General features: G+C 40.1%; 3 protein-coding genes across 3 annotated transcripts; all 3 read left to right on the top strand.

The window, feature by feature from the left end:
• Positions 1-98: 98 nt before the first annotated feature.
• Positions 99-6047, top strand: LOC145894676 (solute carrier family 23 member 2-like). The gene is made up of 12 exons (XM_082983309.1): positions 99-242; positions 642-808; positions 1049-1235; positions 1440-1621; positions 2033-2153; positions 2310-2446; positions 3024-3191; positions 3375-3495; positions 4348-4520; positions 5003-5184; positions 5594-5717; positions 5939-6047. The coding sequence occupies exons 1-12, from the start codon at positions 99-101 to the stop codon at positions 6045-6047; spliced, it is 1815 nt and encodes a 604-aa protein (XP_082839435.1).
• Positions 6048-7093: 1046 nt separating this feature from the next.
• Positions 7094-14761, top strand: LOC145894901 (salivary peroxidase/catechol oxidase-like). Its single transcript, XM_082983571.1, has 18 exons — positions 7094-7211; positions 7490-7538; positions 7598-7704; positions 8266-8415; positions 8747-8890; positions 9306-9419; positions 9676-9807; positions 10156-10283; positions 10421-10534; positions 10611-10765; positions 11296-11432; positions 11747-11900; positions 12299-12471; positions 12800-12997; positions 13488-13721; positions 13955-14073; positions 14300-14426; positions 14717-14761. The coding sequence occupies exons 1-18, from the start codon at positions 7157-7159 to the stop codon at positions 14719-14721; spliced, it is 2295 nt and encodes a 764-aa protein (XP_082839697.1). The 5' UTR covers positions 7094-7156; the 3' UTR covers positions 14722-14761.
• A 2521-nt stretch (positions 14762-17282) lies between these two features.
• On the top strand, positions 17283-23933 carry LOC145894675 (myeloperoxidase-like). Its single transcript, XM_082983308.1, has 18 exons — positions 17283-17388; positions 17569-17620; positions 17835-17944; positions 18205-18360; positions 18654-18797; positions 18851-18964; positions 19409-19540; positions 19884-20011; positions 20257-20370; positions 20552-20706; positions 20902-21038; positions 21533-21686; positions 22127-22299; positions 22571-22771; positions 23055-23288; positions 23347-23465; positions 23545-23671; positions 23853-23933. Coding segments are annotated over exons 1-18 (2304 nt in total). The 5' UTR covers positions 17283-17336; the 3' UTR covers positions 23855-23933.
• The last annotated feature ends 1228 nt before the right edge of the window (positions 23934-25161 follow it).

Genomic DNA, 25161 nt, shown 5'->3' with positions numbered 1-25161 from the left:
GCACCAACTTCTTTACTTTAGGCACTTTTTCCAACAGCATTTAGAAACCGAGGTAAAGGATTCTGAATTGCTTTAGGGGAATAAGTTCAAATATAAGAATGTCAGAACAAAAGAAAGACGACAGTTCAGCATCCGAAACTGTATGTGAAGAAACACCAAAACTTTCGGACGCCAACAGCTGGCTTCTGTACTCTATTAACGACTCACCACCATGGTACCTATCCATGTTGTTTGGCTTGCAGGTATTTGCTTGAACATTTTGTTAATTAAGTTAAATATTATAAGAAAAGAGCCCAACGGATGACGGTGATTGTATAGTCACCACAAAAGTGGAAGTCTTTGCTTGGCCGTTTGGTCAGCAAAGTCGTCTGAAAGTCATACCAGCTACACTGATGAGACCTTTTAGGTCGAAACAGTGGCCATCTGTCTGCAGCTTATACACGAGTTAAATATTGTTTGCAACACTTCCACGATCATGCAAATAGAGTTTCTTTGCTGCTTTTTTTTCCTGGAAACGAGTTAATTACGAAAATCTTTTTTACAAATTTTACAACAACGCAACGTATATCTCTCTCCCGGATTTATTTTCGTAGTAACAAGTAACAGTGGTGACAATTTTATCACTTGACCTTTTCGTGTAGCATTGCCTTCTGTCTATCAGTGGACTTATGGGTGTTCCCCTACTTCTTGCTTCTTACATTTGCTTGAACAACAACGAGGTCGGGAACACCGCGCGAGCTTTGCTTATCAGCTCAGTGTTCTTTGTTAGCGGGCTATCCACACTTTTGCAGACAACTCTGGGAAACAGGTAATGTTATTGTGCGGTCCAACACTAAACTGATTGTCAGTCTTAAGTCCGTTTAAAAATATTTGCAAACTTTAAATGAATTTAATAATTGAATAACAGCAGAACACGACAAAAAAGCACTGCAGAAACTTATGCGATGCATCTTGAAGTTTCAAGAACAGACAATAGTGTTTCAACAAATTTTTTTTATTGGGCCCTTTGTTTATGGGACTCCTTGACACACATTTTCCCTGTTTGCAGATTGCCCATCCTGCAAGGAAGTTCATTCGCGTATCTGGCAGCTACTTTCGCGACGCTGGCCCTGCCAAAAAATCAGTGTCCTGACCCATTGCCTGCGGGCTTGTTTAACTCCACCAAGACTTTGTATAACGACACTGACGGACAAATTGTGGATGAAGAGCAACTATGGATGAAGAGGGTTGCAGAGGTACACGTAGTTACCCCTAAGTAAAACAGCATAGCAGTACTCATTTACTTGAATGATTACGGCGCTGGACGAATACACCCTTACTGGTGACTTGCATTGTATACTGTCTAATTTAAGTAATCAATTCAAATCTACTCAGTTATAAATCGTAATACGAAGTATCTATGCGGCGCAACATCTTCAACATCAAGTTATCTTTTGCAGATTCAAGGATCAATCGCTGTAGCCGCGGTTACGGAGGTGCTGTTGGGTTTAACTGGTTCGATCAGTTTCATTCTCCGTCTGGTTGGTCCTCTTACCATCACTCCCACCATCGCATTGATCGGACTGGATCTTTTTATGGTCGCACCCACACACGCATCAACTCACTGGGGAACCGCATTATTGTGAGTTTCTTCTATATCATATATTGTCACGTTATTGTTGATTGGTTGTGTGTTACGCTATAGAACGAACGTTTTTCTTGTTGTCGGCATTGTTAATCCAAACAAGGTGTTCAAAAGTACATTCGTTACGACTGCAAAATGGAACCAGTTACAAAGTAATCAATTCTCTAATTGTAGAGCTTAATTTTGGAGAAGATCCACCAAATAGTTTCAACATTTAACGTTTCATGAACGTTTTGAATTGAAACAAAGACTCGATACTTCAAAAAACATCTTATGATTAATTAATCCCCTACACGGGCTGTATACTGTTTGAATTTACAACCCAAGTCAAAACGTGCTACAATCTGCGATAAATTCATCTCAACTGAATAGTGTACACGTTGAATACACACATGCGGCTGTTTTTAGCACAATGATAGTGCTGATTGTGACGTCACAATACTGCAAGAACTGTCGAGTGCCGATTCCTGCCTTCGACCGGAAGCGGAAGTGTCACGTGACAAGGTGCCAACTATTCAAAATGTTTCCGGTAAGAAACTGCTTCAACTCAGAGTGCTTTAAGCCAAGATATAACAAGATATGAAGAGTAAAATTATCAAGAGGTTGATGTTTCGTAAACACAAAAAATTTCCAGGATATATCCAGGATTAAAAAAATATTTGTTATTGTGTTACATTGCATGCAGGTGCTCATAGCTTTGGTGCTTGGCTGGATGTTGTGTTGGATTCTTACTGTCACCAAAGTGTTACCAGCAGATCCCAACCACCCACAACATGTGGCAAGAACAGATTTTCGAATGGATGTACTGCGTAACAGCCCATGGTGAGTAGTGCCTTTACAACATCAATTTCAATACTAATTTGTTAGTTATCAGTTATTTTGTTTTTTCCAACTGCCATATCTGATATGTTTGCATCGAGGCATATTGGTATCGGCATAACAAATCCAACGTAAAAACACGATACCACATGGAATTTATTTACAATGACGTAATAATGTGGTCCCATCAATCACAACATGGTGGCGAACTCAAACTTTTGACACCACTGCACGTGGCACAATATAATGAATGTTATTTCACTATCTTTCGAACAAACGTGACAATATAACTTTTCACGCGTTACCATTTATCGTCATCTCTGTGTCTGGTTTATTTGTCCTGATGAAGGTCGGTTGCGTAGCGACCGAAACGTCGACCAAACTAATCATTATTTGCCCGAAGAGCCTTGAGTTATTGAACATTATGTCTGCTAGCGTCAGCAACAAATTTATGTAACACTGCCTTTACACTTCCTTAGTAGTCGCGGCTGAACCAAACCGCGAAGTTAAACTTATTCACAAACTCCACCCATAAGAATAGCATGCATTGACATAAAAAATGCAGTTGAAATATCTTCAGGTTCAGAGTACCTTACCCTTTCCAATGGGGAGTCCCCCGCGTATCATTTGCAAGTGTGATCGGGATGATGGCTGGTGTTTTCGCCTCCACCGTCGAATCGATAGGCGACTACTACGCATGCGCAAAACTGTCAGGGGCCCCGCCCCCTCCGAAGCACGTCATCAACCGGTAAAGTTCATGCTTCACTTTGTTTTTTTGTCACACCGGGATTTAAACCCTAGATATCCTGGGCATGAATCCCGTTAAGGTTTTCTTTTTGATATACGGGTCGGGCGCTTGACCTATGCTGCCAATCACCTACCCATGTTTTATTTTGCTTTGTGTGAATCGTGATGATTTTTGTGATGACAGAGGAATACTTGTGGAGGGAATCGGGTGCGTATTTTCGGGACTTTTTGGAACCACGACTGGCACGACCTCGTTTAGCGAAAACATCGCAGCTATTGGAATCACGCGGGTCGGAAGCAGAAAGGTAGGAGTTTTAATTTTTTTTTCATGCAAATGAGGTTTTGGAGTTTACTAAATCTCAAACCAATCACAGAAAACAAAATCGAATAATAATTTTCGTTTTCAAATGTGTCTTTGCGATTTACAATCAAAGTCGGCCTCCAATATTGTCTTGCTGAAGTAATATTATGGGTTAGGGGCGGATATATCGTCAACGCCCACAATTTACAGCAAACCACATCAATGCATCAAACATGACAGTGCGACAAGCAGGTTGACCAACGCAATACCTGCTTTGAGCTATAGTTCGTTGAAGCTTATTAACCGTTGTAACAGAATATTGACAATTCAACCGTCGAGATGGCATTTTTGGTCATGTTTACATGTAGACCAACAGATGTTTGCGGAAATGCGAACAAGGAAGCTAACGCGAACATTCTCAGCTAATCCGCAACTTCAACTATGTTTAAAGACCTTTATTTGCACTGGTAACCACGTTGTAGCGATCTCGTATATTTGAAATACATGCGTGAACAACACAGATTTAATGATTAAACCTGGGTTGGGATGTAACCCACGCGCCAACAAGCGATTGGAAACACGCAAAGTTGACTAAATAAGGCCTAAGCACGTAGGCATGTGTCCTGAAATAGGCAGGTGGTGATGGGTAATGTATGGTGCCAAGATGGGTTATACCAGATGTATTGTTGTTAATTTACCACAGTAGGATTTCCATTAACGTTTACCCACAATACAAGCGCCAGATATATCTATCTGTAACATGTGGATTATCTCGTATTCCACATCGTGAGAAGGTTATCTTTTAATGGATTTAACCAAATGAAAGGAACATTAATACATTATTTTCTTATCAAAGGTTCTTCAAATTGCGGGTTTGATTCTTGTTGTTCTTGGTTGCATCGGAAAGCTCGGAGGAATTTTTGTGCTCGTACCAGAACCAGTGATAGGCGGTTTGTTTATGGTTTTGTTTGGGATGATAGCAGCAGTCGGCCTTTCCAATCTACAGTACGTAGATCTCAATTCAAGCAGGTATGTGAAATAAAATTTTAATTGATCGTAATTCGACATTGTTTGGAGCAAAACAAAATTACTCACCAAGTTCGACGTGGGATATCTGACCAGTAACAATAGATCCGCCGGCACCACCAAGCAAAACTGGCTTTTGTGAAAAATTACCCGTTGTTTTGCTATATTAGTACAAGCAACCAGGCACCTAGAGAGTTTGTTTATACCGCAATGCTCCGGCTTAAAATTTCTTCTGTGTGCAGTTCCCCTAAAGCATGGGTCGCCAATCCATGTCCTCACAATAAATTCACCTGTAGCAGATGTATAGTGAAGTTCTGTATGCTCCAAAATACCTCTGAAAACAATGGAGCACAATTTGTTATCAGTGAGCTACATACAGGGCCACTGTTTCGACGCATTAGGCCTCATCAGTCTTCAAGCTGCACACCTAAAAATGCAGTATGTTTTATGACATGAATTGCATTTATTATGACTAATTCTTTCAGGAATATTTTCATCATCGGTTTTTCCCTCTTCCTGGGTCTTTCAGTACCTGAATGGTTGAAAGCGAACCGCGGTGCCATAGATACGGGAATATCAGAGTTGGACAACATCTTCAACGTCGTTCTGCAGTCCTCTATGCTGGTCGGAGGACTCACAGGAATGTTTTTTGATAACACTCTGCCAGGTATGGTCACGACTTGCTTGTGACTTATTAGTGATTGTCAAATGCACAAAGCAATATGCCCTCCCATCTCGTTGTTTTGTTAGAATACTATGGTCTGGATCCTCTTATTTTAACGGCTTGGTTTGTTGTAAAGCATGCAGCAAAACCACCGAAATTGCGCGAACTGTTTTTAACGTTATTTACCAAGACTAGTGTCTATCACGCCGTCTAGTGATAGGATTAGTAACCGGTTATTTGCAGTCTTGCGGTTACAAAATTTAAGCAACCCTTTTAAAATCTTTTGCTGGAAGCTATAGTTGACCGCAAATCTAATTGAATATTTAACAGCACAACTTTCACCATTGACTTTTTGGTTGATTTTGGCCCCCTTTTTTCCCGTTCGACTGTTGTAATGTTAAACCTTCTCCAGGTACTGAAAAGGAACGAGGGTTTAAAAATTGGTTACATTGTCATGCAAGCGGTTTCGGTGACCTCAGTTCAGCGAAAGAACACGAAAAGAAGTGTTATGACCTCCCGTTCTCAACCAATTTCAGGTGATTGGTTCGTTCTGACATTTGTGTTATTTTGCTGTACTTATCAAGGAGAACATTGAAAACCTTTTTCTTTAATAAATTGCTTGTTGTTTTTTAACCCCTTCAAACAAATCGAATTAAGATTGATAAGACCTCTTGTAAATTTACAATTTCATGTCAAGTATTGTTATGTCTAAAACATTTATACTTAAAAAAATCCTGAAATTCCTTTTGACCCTCAGATTCGCAAAATACATTCCAATTCTTCCTCAATTCGACGACTCGAAGACAATTGCAGAGGAAAGTGAAATGGAGTCGGCGTTTCTTGAAGGAAAAGAATCCACTCTTTAAGCAGCATATATTTGTTTTTTCTCTTTTATATACAGTTCCAACTGGTCTGGACCGATGTCCCCACAGTAACATATGAGAAATGTCAGATAAAGAGCCTTTCAGGCAATGTAATTTATCCTCATAACAAACTGTGTTTGTTGTACTCCGTACGTTTGATTATTTCAAAATGCTTGAAAAATTTCCGTGCATTCGTTTCAATCACCTGTTGTTCCTCAAAAAAACTGTCAGCTTACATGATGTGTACAATTGTTATTGTTGTACTTTTAAAGAACAAGTGCTTGTAGCCTATTACATTTCGTGCGATGTAAATTGTACAGATAAGAGTGTTCTTGGATGTCGTGCCTTTTGTAATGTTTGCAATTTTCTCCTACAATAATTGACGCAACAAATAGTGCTCTGTACAATTGTGGGTATTCAACCTTGTCGCAATAAAATTTGACAAACGTGTTTTGACAAAAGCAACTTGCATTACTAATTTTCTTGAAATATATGTTGTTTCTGAAAAACACGCATTAAGTTGGTTGAGAATCCCATTTAGTATTCAAAAAGTGGTTTTGTTGTTCATCGTTTAAAACAAAGATTACTCGATTATCCTACATAATAATACACGTGCCAGTGTCACAAAGGATTGTAATTGCAATCGCAACCAATTGTTCTATGTTCTGTATTCATCGTGGTTTCCGGAGTATAGAGGCCGCTGCGTGGCTTACTAACCAGCGCACGTAAGCATAGCTCGACGACAGAAGCAAGGGGACAATAAACGAACAAGAGTTGTGGGGATGTCGCTTCTGACAAGCCACATTTGTGATACACGTCAGCTGTGGTTTCATGAAATCTGATTATGTGGCGAGCTATGCTTTGGATACGAGCCAATCGTTATCCAGATGTATGCAGCTTGGAAAAGGTTTTTGATCCATAATGATGGCAGCCAAGTAAACGTGTTCATTCCAATATCTAAAGTGTGAACTAGTTCGTGCCAAATAACTGGTGTTTGTACTAAATATTGGCACTTGATGCAAAAAGTTGTTTATCTGTCACCAGGTGAACGTCATAACTGCGTTAACGCACTTAAATTAATCTTGTGCAAGGTAGTCTGTTGGATTCCTGTGATGAGATTTGTCTTTCTTTTACTCTGGTGTGTTGCCCAGTGGAATGGAAATGCTGGTAAGATGTGGCATGACCTATAACGCACTGCAACCAGTATGTCAATCCATTGTTCATTTAATTAATAGTGATTTTTGGTGTCGTTTCGTTCAACATATCTTTCTTCGGATCAAAACCCGACATAAAAAAATTTAAACGCTATCGTTTGTTGAGAGATTGAATCTACTTGTTAAGCTTTCAAAAACTTGTTTATTTTGATATATTTTAACCAAAATGTTACAAAGTGATCCATTTAATGTCATGTACATCTGAATATGCACCTCTGTTCACAATCGCAGGCGAAATGGCATCGAGACGTTGCTTGCAGGATGTCAACTGTCACCATACGTAAGTAAAATGAAGGTGTTTCCAATACTTTTTACTACCTCGTTGAACAATGTAATCAGGTATCCTCCTCATGATGGTTCGTGCAACAACCCATTGGATCCACACAGAGGAAGCGCCAGCCTTGCTTTTAAGAGATACATTCGACCCTTTTACCAAGACGATGAAGGTAAAACACCACGGATAAATGTGTAATAGAGATAGTTGTGGTAATGAGACAGGTTGGTGTGTACACCTGCATCCTCTTGCATGTACAGTTTAATGCGGATTTAGTGTTTCCCGTAAGGCGAGATAAAAGTATTTACGTTAAACTACGAAGTACCTTCGAGCATCAAACAGTAGCAACGGCTTATTATGATGGGCCAAGACAGTACTTGTACTTGTGATAAACAGTGTCAGATTAACCATTAGGACTTACGGGCCTTGGGGCTGGCCAAAAATCCAGGTTTTTTATGACGTAAGTTTAGGATTAAAGAGGCGAAACGGTCAAAAATACCGTGGTACTCTTTTTTATATCGCAAGTCTTGATTCATTCACAAACTGGACTTCCAAAAATAGTTTGTCGAGTTTGGCGCTCTGCTCTTGTACCGTACAATATATATTCAAAACGTTTTACACCGTTTTTGCAGGGTTAGATCAACTTTAATCCAAACTTTATCCTTAGCGAGTGGAACTTTAATCTCCTCTGTGGATAATATGACGTATTTTTATGTTGTTTTTCGTGCCACAGAAATCCCAAGAGACTCTTTACCATCGGCTCGAGCAATCAGCCTTACGATCAGAGGAGCTGAAGAATCAAACTCGACCGAAATCTCAAACCTCCTGCCCACATGGGGGCAATTCTTAGCCCACGATATCGCAAGAAGTCAGGCGAGTGAAGGTACGTTGTGCAATTTCCACAAAATTTCGCAAGGAAAGAAATGTATTTGGATTGAACCTCCACCTTTCAAAGAAAAACCATTTATATTTTGCACGAAAACTCAACACATGGACAATAAACATGCAAAAATAAAAATAACATGGCCACATATAAAACCATATATTGATATCGAGTCAGTTACCCATCCCTTGCAGTTATCACCGTCGTAGGATCGCAAGTCGCACTTCGAAAGGCGAAGATTTGCGACAGGCTGCATAGGAAATTGCGTGGTTATCGAGCCATGTTGTTTCAAACACAATAAATAACCAACATTTCGCGTTCTCATTTACAGACAGCAATCTGACATGCCCATGTAACAACTCTATCAACGACGAGTGCTTTAATATACCTGTGGCAGTTGGCGATCCTATGAGAGATGTGGGTGGCACTGAATGCATCGTGTTCGTACGTAGCGCTCAAGCCTACAACGAAACATGTAAGAACAAAATTATTCTTAACGCTTGAAACATGTTTACTTTAACAATTTTGTGCTTTTGTTACGCATTTTCATCTGCTAATATCTTTATCGCCTCTACTGGATACATGTAATTTCTATGACAGCTTGTGGGTGTGGTCAAAAAAGGATGTTGCCTTTCCGTGTATGTTAGTAACACGAACCACTTGTCTGGTGAAGGGCGTGCTTTTCATCGCCTTTTACGGTTTTAATAAATGCATATATCCTACTGGCTTGAAGCAGGTCCTGAGAGCCCGAGAAAAATAACTGTTGCACTTTGACTTTGCCAAATTTCAGCCAGAGACAAATATCCAAAAAATGTTTTAGACAAATACAATTCCATGACGTTTTAAACACATTGAAACCTGCATATTCAATGCTGGCTTTTCGTGCACAGGTCGACTGCTACCTCGGGAGCAAGTGAATTTGGAGTCAGCTTACATTGATGCCAGCATGGTTTACGGAAGCACTGACTCACTGGCGGCGGCGTTACGATCAGAAACAGAACCTGGTGAGGATATTTCATCTATCAAGCAACCAATACTTACTGTCTACATCAAACAAGAAAGTGGTTTTGTCAAATTTATAACGCCTTGAGAAAGGTATAAAAACCTAAAGCTCATTTTCCTAATGGTAGAACGAAGCCTCAAAAATTACCACAAATTTTAAACTATACATAAGACCAACATCAAAATTCTAAGGAAGTATTTGTGATATGTCTTGTTGTGGTCGTTGACGTAAAGATAATGCTCTAACATTCCGCTAAGGTGAGCTTAAAGTGATGAACGTGACGTCATCAAATCCAGAAAACCTCCCTCTGGAATCTCAAGTGGTCAGCGATGTTCCAATGGACTGTCCAGCTATCCACACGCCAATAGATACACCTTGTTTTGCTGCAGGTTCGATAATGAGAAAGTTCTTCCTTCTGTAAAACCTGTTAAACGATTTCCGGAAACCATTTTCCATTCCACAGACAAACAATTTTCATCTTTTGTTATCGATCTTTTAAAAAAAACTCAGAAAATTGGTGCTGAATGTCCAGGACCCCTATTTAAACCCAAGTAACATCAAAACAGATTTACAAACTAATTTTACAAAATATTATGGAAACATTTTGTCGCAAATAACATTGGGTGCGGGTAAATGTCTTAGACCTTATAGGTCGAAACAATGGCCATCTGCATGCATCTCACAGTAATTATATTATTGACAGCTTATGTATCTTATTTTAACTCTGCCTCTTACAGGGGACGCCCGCATCAACGAGCAACCGCCCTTATCCGTAACCCACCTTACCTTCCTAAGGCTGCACAACAAAATAGTTCGTTATCTCGCACAACACAATCCGCTATGGGAAAACGAGAAGCTTTACCAGGTAAAACTGCCACCCTATATGGTATTCAACAGAAACTATCACCTTCTGTTGTAAAGACTTAGTGCAAAGCCAATGTCTATATGTTACTTACCCATGTGACAAATGTAAACAACACAAATTTCTAACTTCAACATTAGACTGCACGGAGGATCGTTGGCGCTGTTACGCAACAGATTACTTACAACGAGTTTCTGCCTTTGGTCCTCGGTCCGACATATATGGAGAGATTTCGACTGAAACTAACGACCAGTGTAAGTTGCTGCTTAAATCTCCAGGCTTTTAAAGCATTTGGTGCAATCAATTGTCATGTTATGTATATTATTGCAGGATTACTGGTACGGTTATGATCCCCAATACGACGCAACGATAGACAACAGTTTCACTACCGCTGCATTCCGGTTTGGTCACACCGCTGTACAAGGAAGACAAACCATGCGTGACGCCCATTACGACATCGCTCGAACTTTAAAACTTGAAAACATGTGAGTATAAACACAACTTTTTCAATAAGATCAAAAAATGAACCAGCCCAATTCGGTGGTGGGAATATGGGTAGCGTGAAATGCCTTGCCAAGATGATCTGTGTTCGTTCGAGAGAAGCTTTGCAAAACAGGTACAACTGAATGCAGCACATATAATTGTTGAAAGATTTTGGCACTGCGTAAGTCTCCTAAAACTCCATTCAACTTTCTGAGAACATGAGGTTTCTAATGACGATTTTGTGCAGTGGAAGCAGCAGTGGGAAAACACCTCAACTCGTTTAAAGGACGATGCCAGTTGTTCTCATAAAAATATGATTTAATCCATTATTTGCAGCATGATTGGTCCCCATACTTACGTCGATCGTGATCGACCGGGCCTTTCCTTTCAACAAACGCGTTGTATATGAGTCGATTTAGGAAGTTTTGTTGTCAATCGTATTCGCTGACAAGTTTGCCACCTCTGACATGCATGATCAAAAATGAACTTCATTGCTTGGAATGTTGACTGAAATATTCTTTTTTTTCCACAGATTTTTCAATACAGAACAGATCATGATGCAGGACGGAGTGGAGGAGATTGTCAGGGGTTTGAGCAACGATCCAGCCTCCAGTTTCGATCCTGAACTTAGTTTGGCGTTGACCGACAGACTTTTCAAGGATCAAGGCGGTGAATAACTCCTTTGCTGTTACAATTTTTGTCACTTGTTAGGTTTTCCTTGTGATAACAAAAACTGAAACGTTTGCAAACAGTGCGACCGTTACTTCCTCAGTATTTGTTTAGAACCTGCTTCAACCAGTAGTGCAATAGCCCTTTACTTGTCTAGACACGTCTGCTGGGTTCTTCAATGAGCTCTATGTCGACCACTTCCAGAGCTGGTTATATAATTAAACTGGAAAAAAATCAATTCATCATTCTAACCAAGAAAGAAACCATTTCCAGAATATCATGATAGCGCTTACACAGTTTCGTGTACTTAATAGACGAATTCGGATCGGATCTTTTGGCTCTGAACATTCAGAGAGGACGTGATCACGGCATTCCATCCTACATGGAACACAGGCAACTATGCGGTTTGCCTGAAAACAACGACGACATTGACGCAGAAAAGTGGGAAAGACTATTGGAAGCTTACGGGTGAGTCACGAGTTAACTTATTTGTTACTTTGCCAGGTGTCGTAAAATTGTATTTGAAGTTGTTATTTTGCAGTTGGGCTGACATTACTCTGATTATGTCTATCTATACGCCCGTCTACAGGGTTTCATTATCTACTATCTACTCTAAATTATTTTTAGACAGAATGTGCTGGTGAGGTTTTTCCGTAAGCCTTTGGACAACAAACGCATGAGAACAAAACCGAAACAAAATAATAACAATAAGTTTGGTGAAAATAAACATTTTTGTTTACTTGACGTTTTGAGGGTTTCTTGTAACCTTGAAGTGTTCCGCGGACAAAGCAATTTGGGAAACACTGTTATTGCCAAATAGGCAATATTGCCTAAACTGCAATATAGGACACGTATTTTCTTGACAGGAACCAAACACAAGACATCGACCTTTTCCCTGGAGGCGTTTCCGAAAGATCTGTGGATGGGGGAATCGTTGGCAACACATTCGCTTGCATTCTCTCAATGCAATTTCGCGATCTGAAGTTAGGCGACATTCGCTGGTTTGAAAACAGGGAACATCCAAATCCGTTTACCCCAGGTATAAAAAACTAAACACGTGACAGACATGGGATGTTGGTCTGGGGAAAGTGTGACCGGTGGACAACTTATTTATCGCCGCCGAAGACATTGTACCAGAGTTTTAATAGGGGGTTATTTAGGAACACCTCTTGTTGTCAATCAATAAACTTGAAACGAACGAAAGCATGGCGAGTCAGGCGCCCATGTTTATGGTGATTTCCTCACGGAGAATTGCCGACTGCCGTAGGATCACAAGGACGTTGCAGCAGGCTGCATAGTTCTTTAGAGATGGTCACCAGGCTATTAAGGAAACCACAATCATTCACTAACTTATGATTACTTTGTAGATCAATTGGACGCAATCAAGGAGATCACTTTGGCCGATGTGATGTGCGCTGCCAACGAGCTGACATCCATGCAATCCCGTGCGATGGAAATGGTGTCTGAGGGAAATCAAAGGGAGGAGTGCAGTAGTGGAAAATTTGAGAGACTCACAAAACTTTTCTCCCAGTCTTGTCGCAGTGAAAAACATTATCCAACCACAGGTGACACTTTAAAGTTGGGATATTGTCTTTAACATTTTCTGAAAATGGTTGTCAATTAAGGCTGCAGACAGGTGTACACACAGTCAGGTATCATCAGTGCATCTGTTGACTGTTGCACTGGGCTTGCTGGTAGACTAGCAGGCACACAGATTCTACTTTGTGATACTTTTCGGTCAATCGTAGATCCATTGGGTACCCTATACTGAGTACCAAACAACAGAGACGAACCACGTGGAGCGCACTATGGCCAAACAACTGTTTGGGATCCAATAGTACTACCGGCTCGGCTGTCACCCAAATCATATTATATGCGCGACTTTCACCCTAAACAGTGTGTACACCTGTCTACAGCTCTCGTTAATTATTATGGCTCTTTTGTGCATATGGTTGTGAATTGTTACCGCAAAGACAACACAGGATAACAATAACTAACAAATAGTTTATATCCAGCGTATAATTATACTTGACTAACGAACGACATTTTTTGCAGAGGACGCGGAATGGAGTGCTTGGATCCCAATGGCGGAATACAACGTGGTTCAACTCCCACAAGAACCACTTCCCGTGTTGCTGGAAATCGCTCTCGGGCGCCGTACGGCGGATGTATGCAGAAAACCCATCGAGTTGCAGACAAGAAAAGTTAACGGACACTTCCAGGCCCGGTTCCTCTGTCCACCCGGATTAATTCGCGCAACCGACTATCCGGTTACAGATGCTCTGCATGGTGAGCACGGAAAATTAAGATTTTATTACTTTTTACTGGTGCATTGGCACAATTAATAAATAGGCTTCCTTTAAACTTGTTTCAAACAAAATGCCTGGAAATAGCAGTTTAGTGGTATGAGACCTGATACGACTGACAGTAGAATTTATTAAATTATGACAACCTTTCACGTGATTTACGGGAATCTGTTAAATTGCTCAATAAAATCCTGCTCTGTCCTTGATAATTTTTAGTGCATTGGAGCGAATGGTCAAATCAACAAACGCCCGCTGCACCCTCACTGAATGATCAGGAACCCTTCGCTGGAATATGTTCTCAACCTGTGGCCATACAAGCACAGACAGTAAATGGGGTGCGTTTTCAACTCTATTTTCGTCAACCTTACATATATTTATGTTGAGAATTTAACGAATTTACACAAAACATGGCAATACCAGGACATAGTGCATGTGCACCATTTCTACTGGCCGCGTTTGTGAATATCAAAGGACCAATTAAGTTAGGTTTGACCCGACGTGAATGTGTTACGCATGCGTTGTGGGGTGATTCCTTATACTTGTATGTATGTACTCACACAGACACCAGCCCGTGAAACAGGTGACGTATTTGAGAAGATAAGTCCTACAGAAGGCTTGCTGTGCCTGGGAGAACACCAGCCGTCCAACTCATGTTACGATTATCGTGTGAGATACCTCTGCCCAAACGGTTGGTTTTTGTTTAAATTTTACTGTATATTTCCTGCAAGACGGATTGAACAGTGCTTACTTTACCTTTCATGGTAAAACGCGTCATAATAAACTGCAAATAAAATAAACATGCACCTACGTAGCACAAAAGGAAGAATATAATAACGTTATTGAGTTGTGATATTTTTTTAAAGACAACAATTTGTTTGACCATCGTTACATAGATCAAAAGTATCGCTGAAGCAACAGCCGATTTGTTGTTGCCACAAACTAATTACGTGTATTGACGTAATGCTTCTTGTTTTACAGATTGACGGGGAGATTTGTAAATACTCAATCAATTTTACTTGGACCAGTTGTTGAATTTTATTTCGTGGTGAATGAAAATAAATGCTACTCCGTTTATCAAGATCTATTGTTGTTGTAGCAGCACATATCACGGCCCACCAAGCGAACCTTTGCCTCGTGTCAAAACGCAGATTTATTTTAAGGAAAGTATGTTTCGCTACACAGCGTCATCAGTTCTAATATAAAAACGGAAAAAAATGTTAAATTCTAAAAAAGTAAAATGGTGAAACTGGCCGGACGTACATATATAGGTTGCTGAGGTCAACTACCTCCAAGTCAAAATTTTAAAGATTTGTGTGTTGTTTATTGTTTGATTATCATCGACTGAAAAAATAATAATGATAAAATAGGTTTTGTGCATTCCAGTCAGCTTTATTACATAATATAGATGACGCCTTTCTATCAATAAAAAGAAAGATTGGACCTCATTTTACCAGCTAGACCTTACCACCTTCAAGTACACTACTTTATAAACCAATCGTAGCGGTCGATATTAAGCAAAACTCACACAAAACCAACACGTCATATTTCGTATAAAATTACAAGTTCGGCGTCACACAATTCCCTTGTCATATAGGGTGAAGGTGTCCGCTAAACCTTATTGCACAACAGGCGTATAAAAACATAGCTAAAAATACAAAATAACGGCGATGTTTAGGTGCTCATGTTCGCCTTAACGCTTTTGAAGTTTCAGGGGACTTCGTTATTTATATAAGTATTTATGTCTTGCGAACGAAATTGGTCGGGAAGAGACTACAGCGTATAGTAACCCCACAAGTTTATTGGTTGCTATTAGTGATGCACCGAAACAGCATTTTTTTTTATTCGGCCGAAACCGAATATTCGGCAAAAGTTGCTGAATAAATTCGGCCGAATAAACCGAAACTAATTTTGGTATCCATCTCTTTAAAATCGCAATAAATGTAAACAAAACATATGCTACAATGCATCTGATCTAGGGATGTGACAAGGCGAACCCGAACCCGAATAGATTCTACGAATTTGAGCACAGATTTCAGATTCGTACGAACCCGAATGTTGCGCAAGATTCGTATGCGAATATTTATTGAAGCATAATATGGTTGTGTGATACAAGTTTTTGTCTTTTTCGCATGACCAATAACGGTAGCACACCGCTTATAATGCCACGAGAACTGGTGTAGTCGTTTTTGCTGTTGGTTTATCACCACGATTGAACAAAACGTGACGAAAATGCCGTTGCGATTTGTAGCTAACATCGTATTGCAGTTCTGGGCGCTGCTCGTATAGCACGGGTTTTCGTCACTAAAATACAAAAGCGCATTTGAAAACAAAAGAACGGAAGTCCTGTATTGTTCAACATTATATTTGCTCAATCATGACATAACGGCTGTATTACGTTATGTCAATCAAAGTATCGTTTTTCCTAAACACTAGCGGTAAAGGCTACTGTTCGTCTGAGGAATAGTATAGACTCGGTTGTTGGTTTCCAAAAGTTTATTAAACTTTGGAGAAAACAACTGTATGCAATTTATTTGTCGTGTGATATCAAAAGAATAGTTGGTGAAGCAACATACTTGCGCACGTGATGCAAACGACCAACTATTATTGACGTCACACTGACATACCAATATATTTGGATTCGCACGAACCCGAATCTTTGTCCATTTGGCACATCCCTATTCTCATCCTATCATACAACCTTATTGGCACTTAAAAAGTGCTGTACCAACTGCTTAAAGTTGATTTCGATGACAATTACCAAACGAAACACACAAATACAATTTGAACTATGATTCTAATTTATACTAAACTGTGCGTACCAGTGTTGCATGCAGTAAAAAAGTTTGGGTTTCGGCCGAATTTTGCAAAAATATTCGACCGAAACCGAATAATTATAAAAACCTTGGTTTCGGCCGAAAAAATTCTTTTCTTTCGGTGCATCCCCTATTTGCTATCAAACAGTTGATAAAACTCAAATCCAGTAGCACGGGTAAAAACGTAATAATACTTAAAACAGATTGTTATTATTCCTACATGGTTGCTTCTTTCTATTTATCATCACATCCGTCCAATTGTGTGCTGGTTTTGTGCCATTGTGTGGTGGGGGATGTGGTGGCATTTCAAAATGTTTACGCGGTCGGGTTGTGAAGCTTTGTCTGTTCTTTAAATGCCACGTTTCGTTCAGTGGGCAAAAAGATGCGTCAGATTCAACCGAAGTAGATGTCTGCAAGAACAAATTGTGTTGATGGGAGTAGGATTCTATGCATTATGTGATAAATTTCGTGTATTCTAACCGAAAAGAATCGCGTGCAGCAAATTCATTCTAACTCATCAAGTGAGAGTTTGATTTCTTTGAATCGCCTGTATAATCTCTATCGCTGACAGAAACTCAGTAACGGATTAGTACAATATATGGTAAATAGTTCTAAATCGTCTGTCTGTTTCAAGTTTCTATATGTCAAACAGACAGACGACTTAGGACTGATTATCATATTTTGTAACTCGTCAAGGTTTTATATCAAAACGTTTTTCTATACCTTGAAACAGAAGTTGAGTAAGTCAGTTAATAATCCGACTGTGAAGCTGTTGCGTTAAAGTAATGAGGATGCTACTTTTCATTAGCTTCCTGGCCATTTGGAACGCGGCTGAAGGTATGAATTTAATGAGTTTTAAATATTTGTCGTTCAATGCTCGCTCGTTTTCAAATATGTTCGTTTAATATTACATACCATGTAACGTAGTAATACATGCATTATACTAATACTAAGCTACATTTATACGAATACTAACTTAAATCCTTCCTAACTTTGCCTTTGTTGCCTTTTTGCAAGGAGGATTGACGTCACGACCGTGTTTGAACCAAATCACTTGCCCTCCTAACAGGTAGATAGCCTATAGCCATACATGAACGCTAGCATTTATAACATGTATTGTAATCCCATGTATATTGTTTTGTGGTTAAAAAGAAGACCAAAATAGCCTAAATAGAAGGCACGTCATCTAAATTGTAAAAAAATGCGTGAATATCACCAAGCCAGTTCGTCCTAATTTCTAGAGATTCAGATCAAAATGATGTAAAGCAACTGATTTTTTACAGAATGTATCCAACGATTGACGGATCCTGTAATAATCCTTTTGACCCAAATGCTGGCAAAGCTGGAATTGCGTTGAAGAGGTATCTGCCTCCGACTTACGAAGACACCCAAGGTAGCCAATAACCCTTCGTCTAAGCTCAATTTGATGGTGCTGGTATGATATTTCCTGCATTCCTTATATGACAGAATGCGTAATTTAACATCATACGCTGACGCTAGAACAATATTTCCCAATCTAACAGTGAAATACAGTATTTGAAAGAGTGAAATCATACGCAGTGTTCGTCCCCTGCCCAAGTATATTCTGTTCGGGTTTCGTGAAAGCACAGCATTTATTTGGGCCAGTCTAACGCTTTTACCACCTTATGGCAGGCGTGCCAAGAGGAAAAAGCAATCTCCCCTCGGCCCGAGCCGTCAGCGTGGCGATCAGAGGAGCAAGCGAACCAAACTCAACATTGTTTTCCAATGTGTTTCCAACCTGGGGTCAATTTTTGGCACATGACTTGGCCAGATCCCAAATGAACACAAGTAAGCATAACGCTAATGAATACAAATAAGGAATATATATTGTGGAATCTGAGAAATCGATTAATGAACTACAACATCACCAAGTAGGTGATTGCCATATGGCTGTAAAATGTTTTACCAATGAAAATTACCGTTAACGCTTTATTCAAGAAATCATTGCAAGCAAAAGCATATTTAAAAGGTGATTGTAGAACTCAACATTCTGTTTTGTGTTCCACACACAATGATATATGTGTTGTTGGGAAAGCATGATGAACCTAACGTCTTGTTATGACCACAATTCTTACCAACAGATTCCAGCCTATCTTGCCCGTGCAACAACCCTATCAGTGACGAGTGCTTTAACATTCCGATCGCTGTTGGCGACCCGATGAGAGATATAGGAGGGAAAGAATGTATTGTATTCAAACGAAGCGCTGCGGCCTATGCAGGAAACTGTATGACGATATCCATATTTTGCCAGGAGACATAACCGTTTGATATTGTGCAGGCAGCCTTGTGCCACGGGAACAGATTAATTTGGAATCAGCGTACATCGATGCGAGCTTTGTGTACGGCAGTGATGACTCATTGGCAGCGGCACTGCGCTCTAACACAGTACCGGGTATAATGGTTAACCACAACATACGGTTTTACGATTATATAAATTAGAGCCAATAGGGCAGCTTGCTATAAAAGTACATGATATGCTTACATAATTATTTTATTGCAAATTCTCCAGAAAGCATCAAATATTTATTCATCCTCGGCCGAAAAAAGTTATAAAAACTTACTGTAGGCCGTGCCGGATTGTACGTTATCTCTTTGTATCAATTTTCTTTTAATGACCATTTAATCACGGCACTTTTTGACCAATTAACTAGGGCACATCCTGGTAACGGAAACGACCAGTCGTTAGCTTGCAGTCAGTCAATGGATCTGGTCGATACTGAACAAATATAACTGGTTTCCTTACTCGCGTGGAACATATTTCCCCAGCTAGAATCATCGTCGACAGTCTGCGACCCAGACTTTAAAAAGTTTCTAACTCTTTCGTTTCTCTGTGAAGGAGAACTTAAGGTCGGAAACCAGACTTCGCCGAACACCGAAAGTTTGCCCTTGCAGCCGCAAGTGGTGAGCGACATTCCGATGGACTGCCAAGCAATCCACAGGCCGGTTGGAACTCCATGCTTTGCTGCAGGTGTGATTTCTTGTTTTTCCGAACATTGTGCAGTTTTACAGCGTTCTCCTTGTTGATCTTAAAAATATATTCTCACGTTTGTAAAGTTCCAAAGCCGTAACTATTGTTTTTGGAGTTGCACAGTTGTGAAGCGAACGTGTTTTAGTGTTAAAAGTTTAAGTGTTGTTTTTTAGTGTTAACTCAGTTTATTCTAAAAATGATGCAGCATTTCGTTAAAGGCAGATCAACCGTAGGTTAAAACCAAACAACCCAAGGGTAATGTCGGCCGTTGCGTAGAAATACATTGTTAATGAAATAAATATCCCCCTTTGGCCCCACAACAACAGTTCATTTGTCACTGCAGGAGACCCGAGGGCGAACGAACAGCCGCCGTTATCCGTCGACCACCTTGTCCTTCTGAGGTTGCACAACGAACTCGTGCGCAAACTAACCCAGTATAACCCGACCTGGGACAGTGACAAACTGTATGAGGTGGGGGTCTTCACTAGTACTTTTTGCAGCTTACTCTCAAATATCAAATTAAAATCAAATCAAATGTATTTTGGGCAAAAAGCAACTATACGCAGATGAACAATATATACAACAGAAATAAAATGGCATGGGCACCGATAAAACCATTAAGGTAATCACGTCCGGCGCCCATCAAATAGCCTATAAGAAGAATGTTCGTATAACTCTTGTGTTAGTATAGCTAAAGGTGCTGCAATGTTTTCCAGGTTAGCAGAAAGATCGTCGCAGCGTTGACGCAGCAAATTAACTACCTCGAATTTTTGCCTTTGGTGCTCGGACCAACGTACATGAAAAGGTTCCGTCTTGGCCTGACTAAAAACGTAAGTGTTCTGGTTCTGGAGAAAGATATTCTTTAAAGAGCAGCCGTTTCTTGGATGTTTACCTGGAAAAAATAGTTAGGCTACGCGGAGAATTTCACACTGCTTTCGTATGTGTTGTGTGGATGAATGCTAATTCAGGTGTTTCCTTGGAGAATAAAGTGGGCCGACCTTCGTGTTACAGGATTACTGGTACGGTTACGACCCCGAATACGACGCTTCGATCGACAACAGTTTCACAACCGCAGCATTCCGGTTTGGCCACTCCATGGTGCAAGGAAGCCCAACCATGCGTGACCACAATCACGTGACTACCCGCGTCATACCCTTGGAAGACATGTAAGCAGGGGAAAGGAAGCATGCGACTGTAATATTATGTGTGGTTTGGTGGTAACGCCAAATTATTCAATTTTCTCTGTTCTGTGTGTTTAACTTCTAATTCTTACATGGCAGCATGCATTGAGAACTGCATTCAATAATTGGATGGGGTCGATTTCCATTAAAATACCTGCGTTCTACTGCCTATTTTTACAGATATTTTAGCACAGCGGAAATTATTTCACCAGACGGGGCCGGCGAAATACTTCGGGGAATGAATAGTGACCCTGCCTCACATTTCGACCCACAGTTCGCTCTGGCTATGACCGACCAGCTGTTCAAAAAACCCAACGGTAAGTTACAATTGACAATCTACTTTACAATGCACAGACGTTTTGTACACGATACTGTTTCGGGGAAGGATTTCATTGTAAAAGGTGATTGCGTGGTGACTCAACCAAATTAACCATAGCAGACCACATCAGATGGTGACCGTTTTTACATGATAGGAACATAACAAACTTTCAGCACAAACAAAACAGCCCATAACCATTTGAGAAAAATTGCCAAAGTGATGTTTACATCAGTAAGGCTAGCCTATATGTGTCGTTTATAGCGAAAGTTTTCTGTTAACGGCCAATGCATTTGATATGTGCATTAACAATTAGACAGACGAGAAAGCTAATTTAATAGTCTGTTCTTCTGGCACAATAAAAACGTTATTAACCGACGTTTCGCCTGTTATCCAACAAGGCTTCTTCAGGGTAATGAACAAGATTTCCTCGGGGTAAGCTAATCTTCAAACAATTTTTCTCTATTTGTTAAACGTGACACATTCGTTTTGCAGATCAATTTGGATCGGATCTTTTGGCTCTCAACATTCAGAGAGGACGTGATCACGGCATTCCATCCTACATGGAGCACAGAAAACTATGCGGTTTGTCTGAAAACAATGACGACATCGACGCAGAAAAGTGGCAGAAATTGCTTGACGCTTATGAGTAAAACTACTTTTAGTACTTTTTTATATGTTGCAAAAAATGTCTGTTAATCGCGTCTTGCCTTGGTCAGCACGGGCGGTGTGCCCAAGATGAGGTCCGACGCGGCAGGTTGGAACAAACCGCTTGTCACGCCAACCGGCTGCGATCTTATACGCATATACGATGTAGTACCAAACCTTTTGCACATGCGGATGACTCGAATACGTGCATGTTTTTAACCAAAAACAACATTTTGGTGGGATGATTTAGAAGCAATCTAGGCCAGTCCTAAAGGGATCACTTTTTGCAGGAACTTCTGTGCTTTTATCCCAAAACCATCCAAGTTGTCAGTGGGAGTTCAATGGTTTTTATAAACATTTCTACATGATTTTAACATTGCCCATTGACATGTAAGACAAACTTAATTTGACCAAAATGCTAATCTTTTTTTTCGTTCTCAGCAACAACGTACAGAACATCGACCTTTTTCCAGCCGGCCTATCGGAAACCATTATAGAGGGAGGATCCGTCGGCAACACTTTCGCTTGTCTGATTGGAATGCAGTTCCGTGACCTGAAGTTTGGTGACATTCGTTGGTTTGAAAACAGAGAGCATCCAGATCGATTTACTCCAGGTTAAACAACAAATGCAGGCATTTCTTTACCTGACAAAAAAAATTACAAATATCTTTCCTTTAGGCCTATATTGAGTCACAGACAATCACGGCCAAGCTGGATTCGGCGTGATTTTAGTTAAAATGGTTTCAGTGTTTGTGAACTTTCCAGTGGGCCCATCTGCAACCGTTTTTAATAGTGGATGTTTAATTACAATATCATTCTTATCACCAGTTTGCAGTAGAAAGAAATTCAGTATTGATAACCAGACTTACGTCGTATTCGTTCCAGAACAACTGACTGCTATCAAAGGGGTCTCACTGGCCGATCTACTGTGCATAGCTGGCGAGGTAACGACTGTTCAGCCTCGAGTGATGGAATTGGTTTCAGAAACAAACCAGAGGCAGAATTGCGAGCAAGGCATAATAGAAGAACTTGCCAAATTGTTCTCATATACAAATTGCAATGACGAGAAACATTTTCCTAACAAAGGTCGGTCTGAAAGATTGTGACTGAAATCGTAAAATTGTGCAACGGCCAACATTTTCATTACAACATGTTGTATTAAATGTAGTTTTCTCCCGAACTTCTATTACCCAGGCAAAATTATAAGTCGAGGAGAAAACAACCCAGTTGCGTTCAAAACCTCTGCTCAATGAGAAGCATAATAGCTTTGGCATTCATATTCAGATTAATTAACTCAAATTTTTACTCGAGTAAAACACATAAATGGAACCTCCTATTACAACCCGATACAATTTGCCGTTGTACACAGAGGACGCGGAATGGAGTGCTTGGATTCCAATGGCGGAATACAACGTGGTTCAACCTCCACAGGAACCACTTCCCGAGTTGCTGGAAATCGCTCTCGGGCGCCGTCCGGCGGATGTGTGCAGAAAAGCCATCGAGTTGCAGACGAGAAAAGTTAACGGACACTTCCAGGCCCGGTTCCTCTGTCCACCCGGATTAATTCGCGCAACCGACTATCCGGTTCCTGATGCATCGAAAAGTAAGTGTTTAAGGTTTGGCCGACGATGTAGAAATTGACAACAGAACGATCTTCTTAGACTATTGGAGCGCATGGTCGGATCAATACACACCCAGTGCTCCTTTATGGAATGACCAGGAACCATTTGCTGGAGCATGCTCAAAACCTGTGGCCATACAAGCACAGACACTAAACGGGGTGCGTTATCACAACAAATAAAGAAATGTGGCCCAAATAGGTTTTAGAGATGCGTTTGTCATAATCTACTCATCTACAGGTACCAGCCCGTGAGACTGGTGACGTATTTGAGAAGCTTAGTGCCGCAGATGGTTTGGTGTGTATAGGAGAACACCAGTCCTCCAACTATTGTCATGACTACCGAGTCAGATATCTGTGCCTCAACTGTGAGTATTATTTTTAGGCTAAATTGCACAAGAAAGTAGGCGCAAGACTATATTGCTTTATACTCTAAAATACCATTTACGCAAATGATTTCGATGGTTTCACAATGCCAAATCAACAGCTGGGATTTTGCACAGAAACCAGTACAACGTATGCGTAAACGTGTTTTTTTTCTTGTTTCAGGATAAAGAAAAACAATACCTCTACATGCACTACTCAGATTTCCACGGTTGTGGTTGACGATATCGATGTAAATAAACCATATATCTCAATGTGATTTGACATCTCTAGTATCCAGCTACCTGGCTACACTTTGTGATAGAAAAATGTCTTTGCGAAACAAAATGAAAAAAAATTAGCAAGTTACCTAAAATACAAAGACGAATTTATATCTTTTTGCACAAAATATAACATTCACAACATCGTCCATTAAAAAAGCAACATATATGAAACATATCAACTTCAGGAAAAACAATCTTGCGAGAGAAGCCCTTTTGTATTTGTATAAAAAAGAATTTGCTAAAGATATTAGTGACTTTGCGGCCGAATACAGGGCTGCAAACGCAAACGACCTGTAGCTACAGCACACAAAAGATGTCCAAATATTTGCAGAATGATTCGATCCGCTTCACCAAGTAAAGAACACATTGGCAAGGCAAACTTGCTTCCATGCCATTTTGGCAATTCAGCACTGATAGGTTAAGTGTGCAAAGAAATCACTTGGTCCGTGAACACGTTAGGAATCGTTGTATGCAGTTTAAAGAAAATAAAGTTTACTTGTTATGTCATGCATTTTTGTGTTATTTCTGCTTTAAATTGCTTTCAGGGGAATTTTTAATTGTTTGAAAATTGGTAAAGGGCTATGACCAAAGGTAACTATTGCTAAAAACCGGTAAATAATTTACTAGGGATTCTAAATTACGTCAAGTAATGGCCAAATGAATATATAGAAAAGTGGATTTAGAGTGTAACATAAATCGACATTTCTTCGTACAGACAAGCAGAGATTGTGCAATCGCTATGTTGACTAAGAGGTTCTAATCACTTGTTGTACGTGATATTTATTAACCTTCATTAAATTAGTGATAACAGATATTTTATTGACAACCCCATCACGTAAAAGCGGCTGGGCCATTTGCACATTAAAGCTGTGTCTTGCTTGAGTCTAAAATTAATTTATTTGAAAATCAAAATATGGAAAGTCATACGTGGTTATATCCCGTGTAAATTTGTTGAGGGGTTAGTGGAGTCAAAGTTGTTTGTCGATATCTATCGCTTTTGCCGTACCCGCATACAAGCTGTAAAGGTGCCTTTTCTCCGGTATGAGTTGCGTGAAAATAAGAAGGCGCCGAGGGATTTAAACCCGACGAACCCAAACATTTGTCAGCAGACCTGTTAAATCAGGTTCTGTATTGTTGTCTGGCGACCGGGTAGTTCGCAATAAAAATAAGTGAAATTTTAGAGGTCAAATGTGCAGTGTAGCATGAAGGGA

Source organism: Ascidia mentula, chromosome 3 (assembly GCF_947561715.1).
Source record: "Ascidia mentula chromosome 3, kaAscMent1.1, whole genome shotgun sequence".
NCBI classification, from domain to species: domain Eukaryota; kingdom Metazoa; phylum Chordata; class Ascidiacea; order Phlebobranchia; family Ascidiidae; genus Ascidia; species Ascidia mentula.
Note: the sequence above shows the minus strand (reverse complement) of the source record. Positions and strands in the feature narration are given on the sequence as shown.

What these genes read in the sequence shown, in the direction of transcription:
- LOC145894676 (XM_082983309.1), top strand. Translation starts at nt 99, where the DNA reads ATGTCAGAACAAAAGAAAGACGACAGTTCAGCATCCGAAACTGTATGT. An exon ending in GTACTGCGTAACAGCCCATG is followed by an intron (nt 2,447 to 3,023) that starts GTGAGTAGTGCC and finishes AAATATCTTCAG; the next exon opens with GTTCAGAGTACCTTACCCTT. An exon ending in GTAGATCTCAATTCAAGCAG is followed by an intron (nt 4,521 to 5,002) that starts GTATGTGAAATA and finishes TAATTCTTTCAG; the next exon opens with GAATATTTTCATCATCGGTT.
- LOC145894901 (XM_082983571.1), top strand. Translation starts at nt 7,157, where the DNA reads ATGAGATTTGTCTTTCTTTTACTCTGGTGTGTTGCCCAGTGGAATGGA. An exon ending in CCAGTGGAATGGAAATGCTG is followed by an intron (nt 7,212 to 7,489) that starts GTAAGATGTGGC and finishes TCACAATCGCAG; the next exon opens with GCGAAATGGCATCGAGACGT. An exon ending in TACACCTTGTTTTGCTGCAG is followed by an intron (nt 9,808 to 10,155) that starts GTTCGATAATGA and finishes TGCCTCTTACAG; the next exon opens with GGGACGCCCGCATCAACGAG.
- LOC145894675 (XM_082983308.1), top strand. Translation starts at nt 17,337, where the DNA reads ATGAGGATGCTACTTTTCATTAGCTTCCTGGCCATTTGGAACGCGGCT. An exon ending in ATCACTTGCCCTCCTAACAG is followed by an intron (nt 17,621 to 17,834) that starts GTAGATAGCCTA and finishes GATTTTTTACAG; the next exon opens with AATGTATCCAACGATTGACG. An exon ending in GGTTCCTGATGCATCGAAAA is followed by an intron (nt 23,289 to 23,346) that starts GTAAGTGTTTAA and finishes CGATCTTCTTAG; the next exon opens with ACTATTGGAGCGCATGGTCG.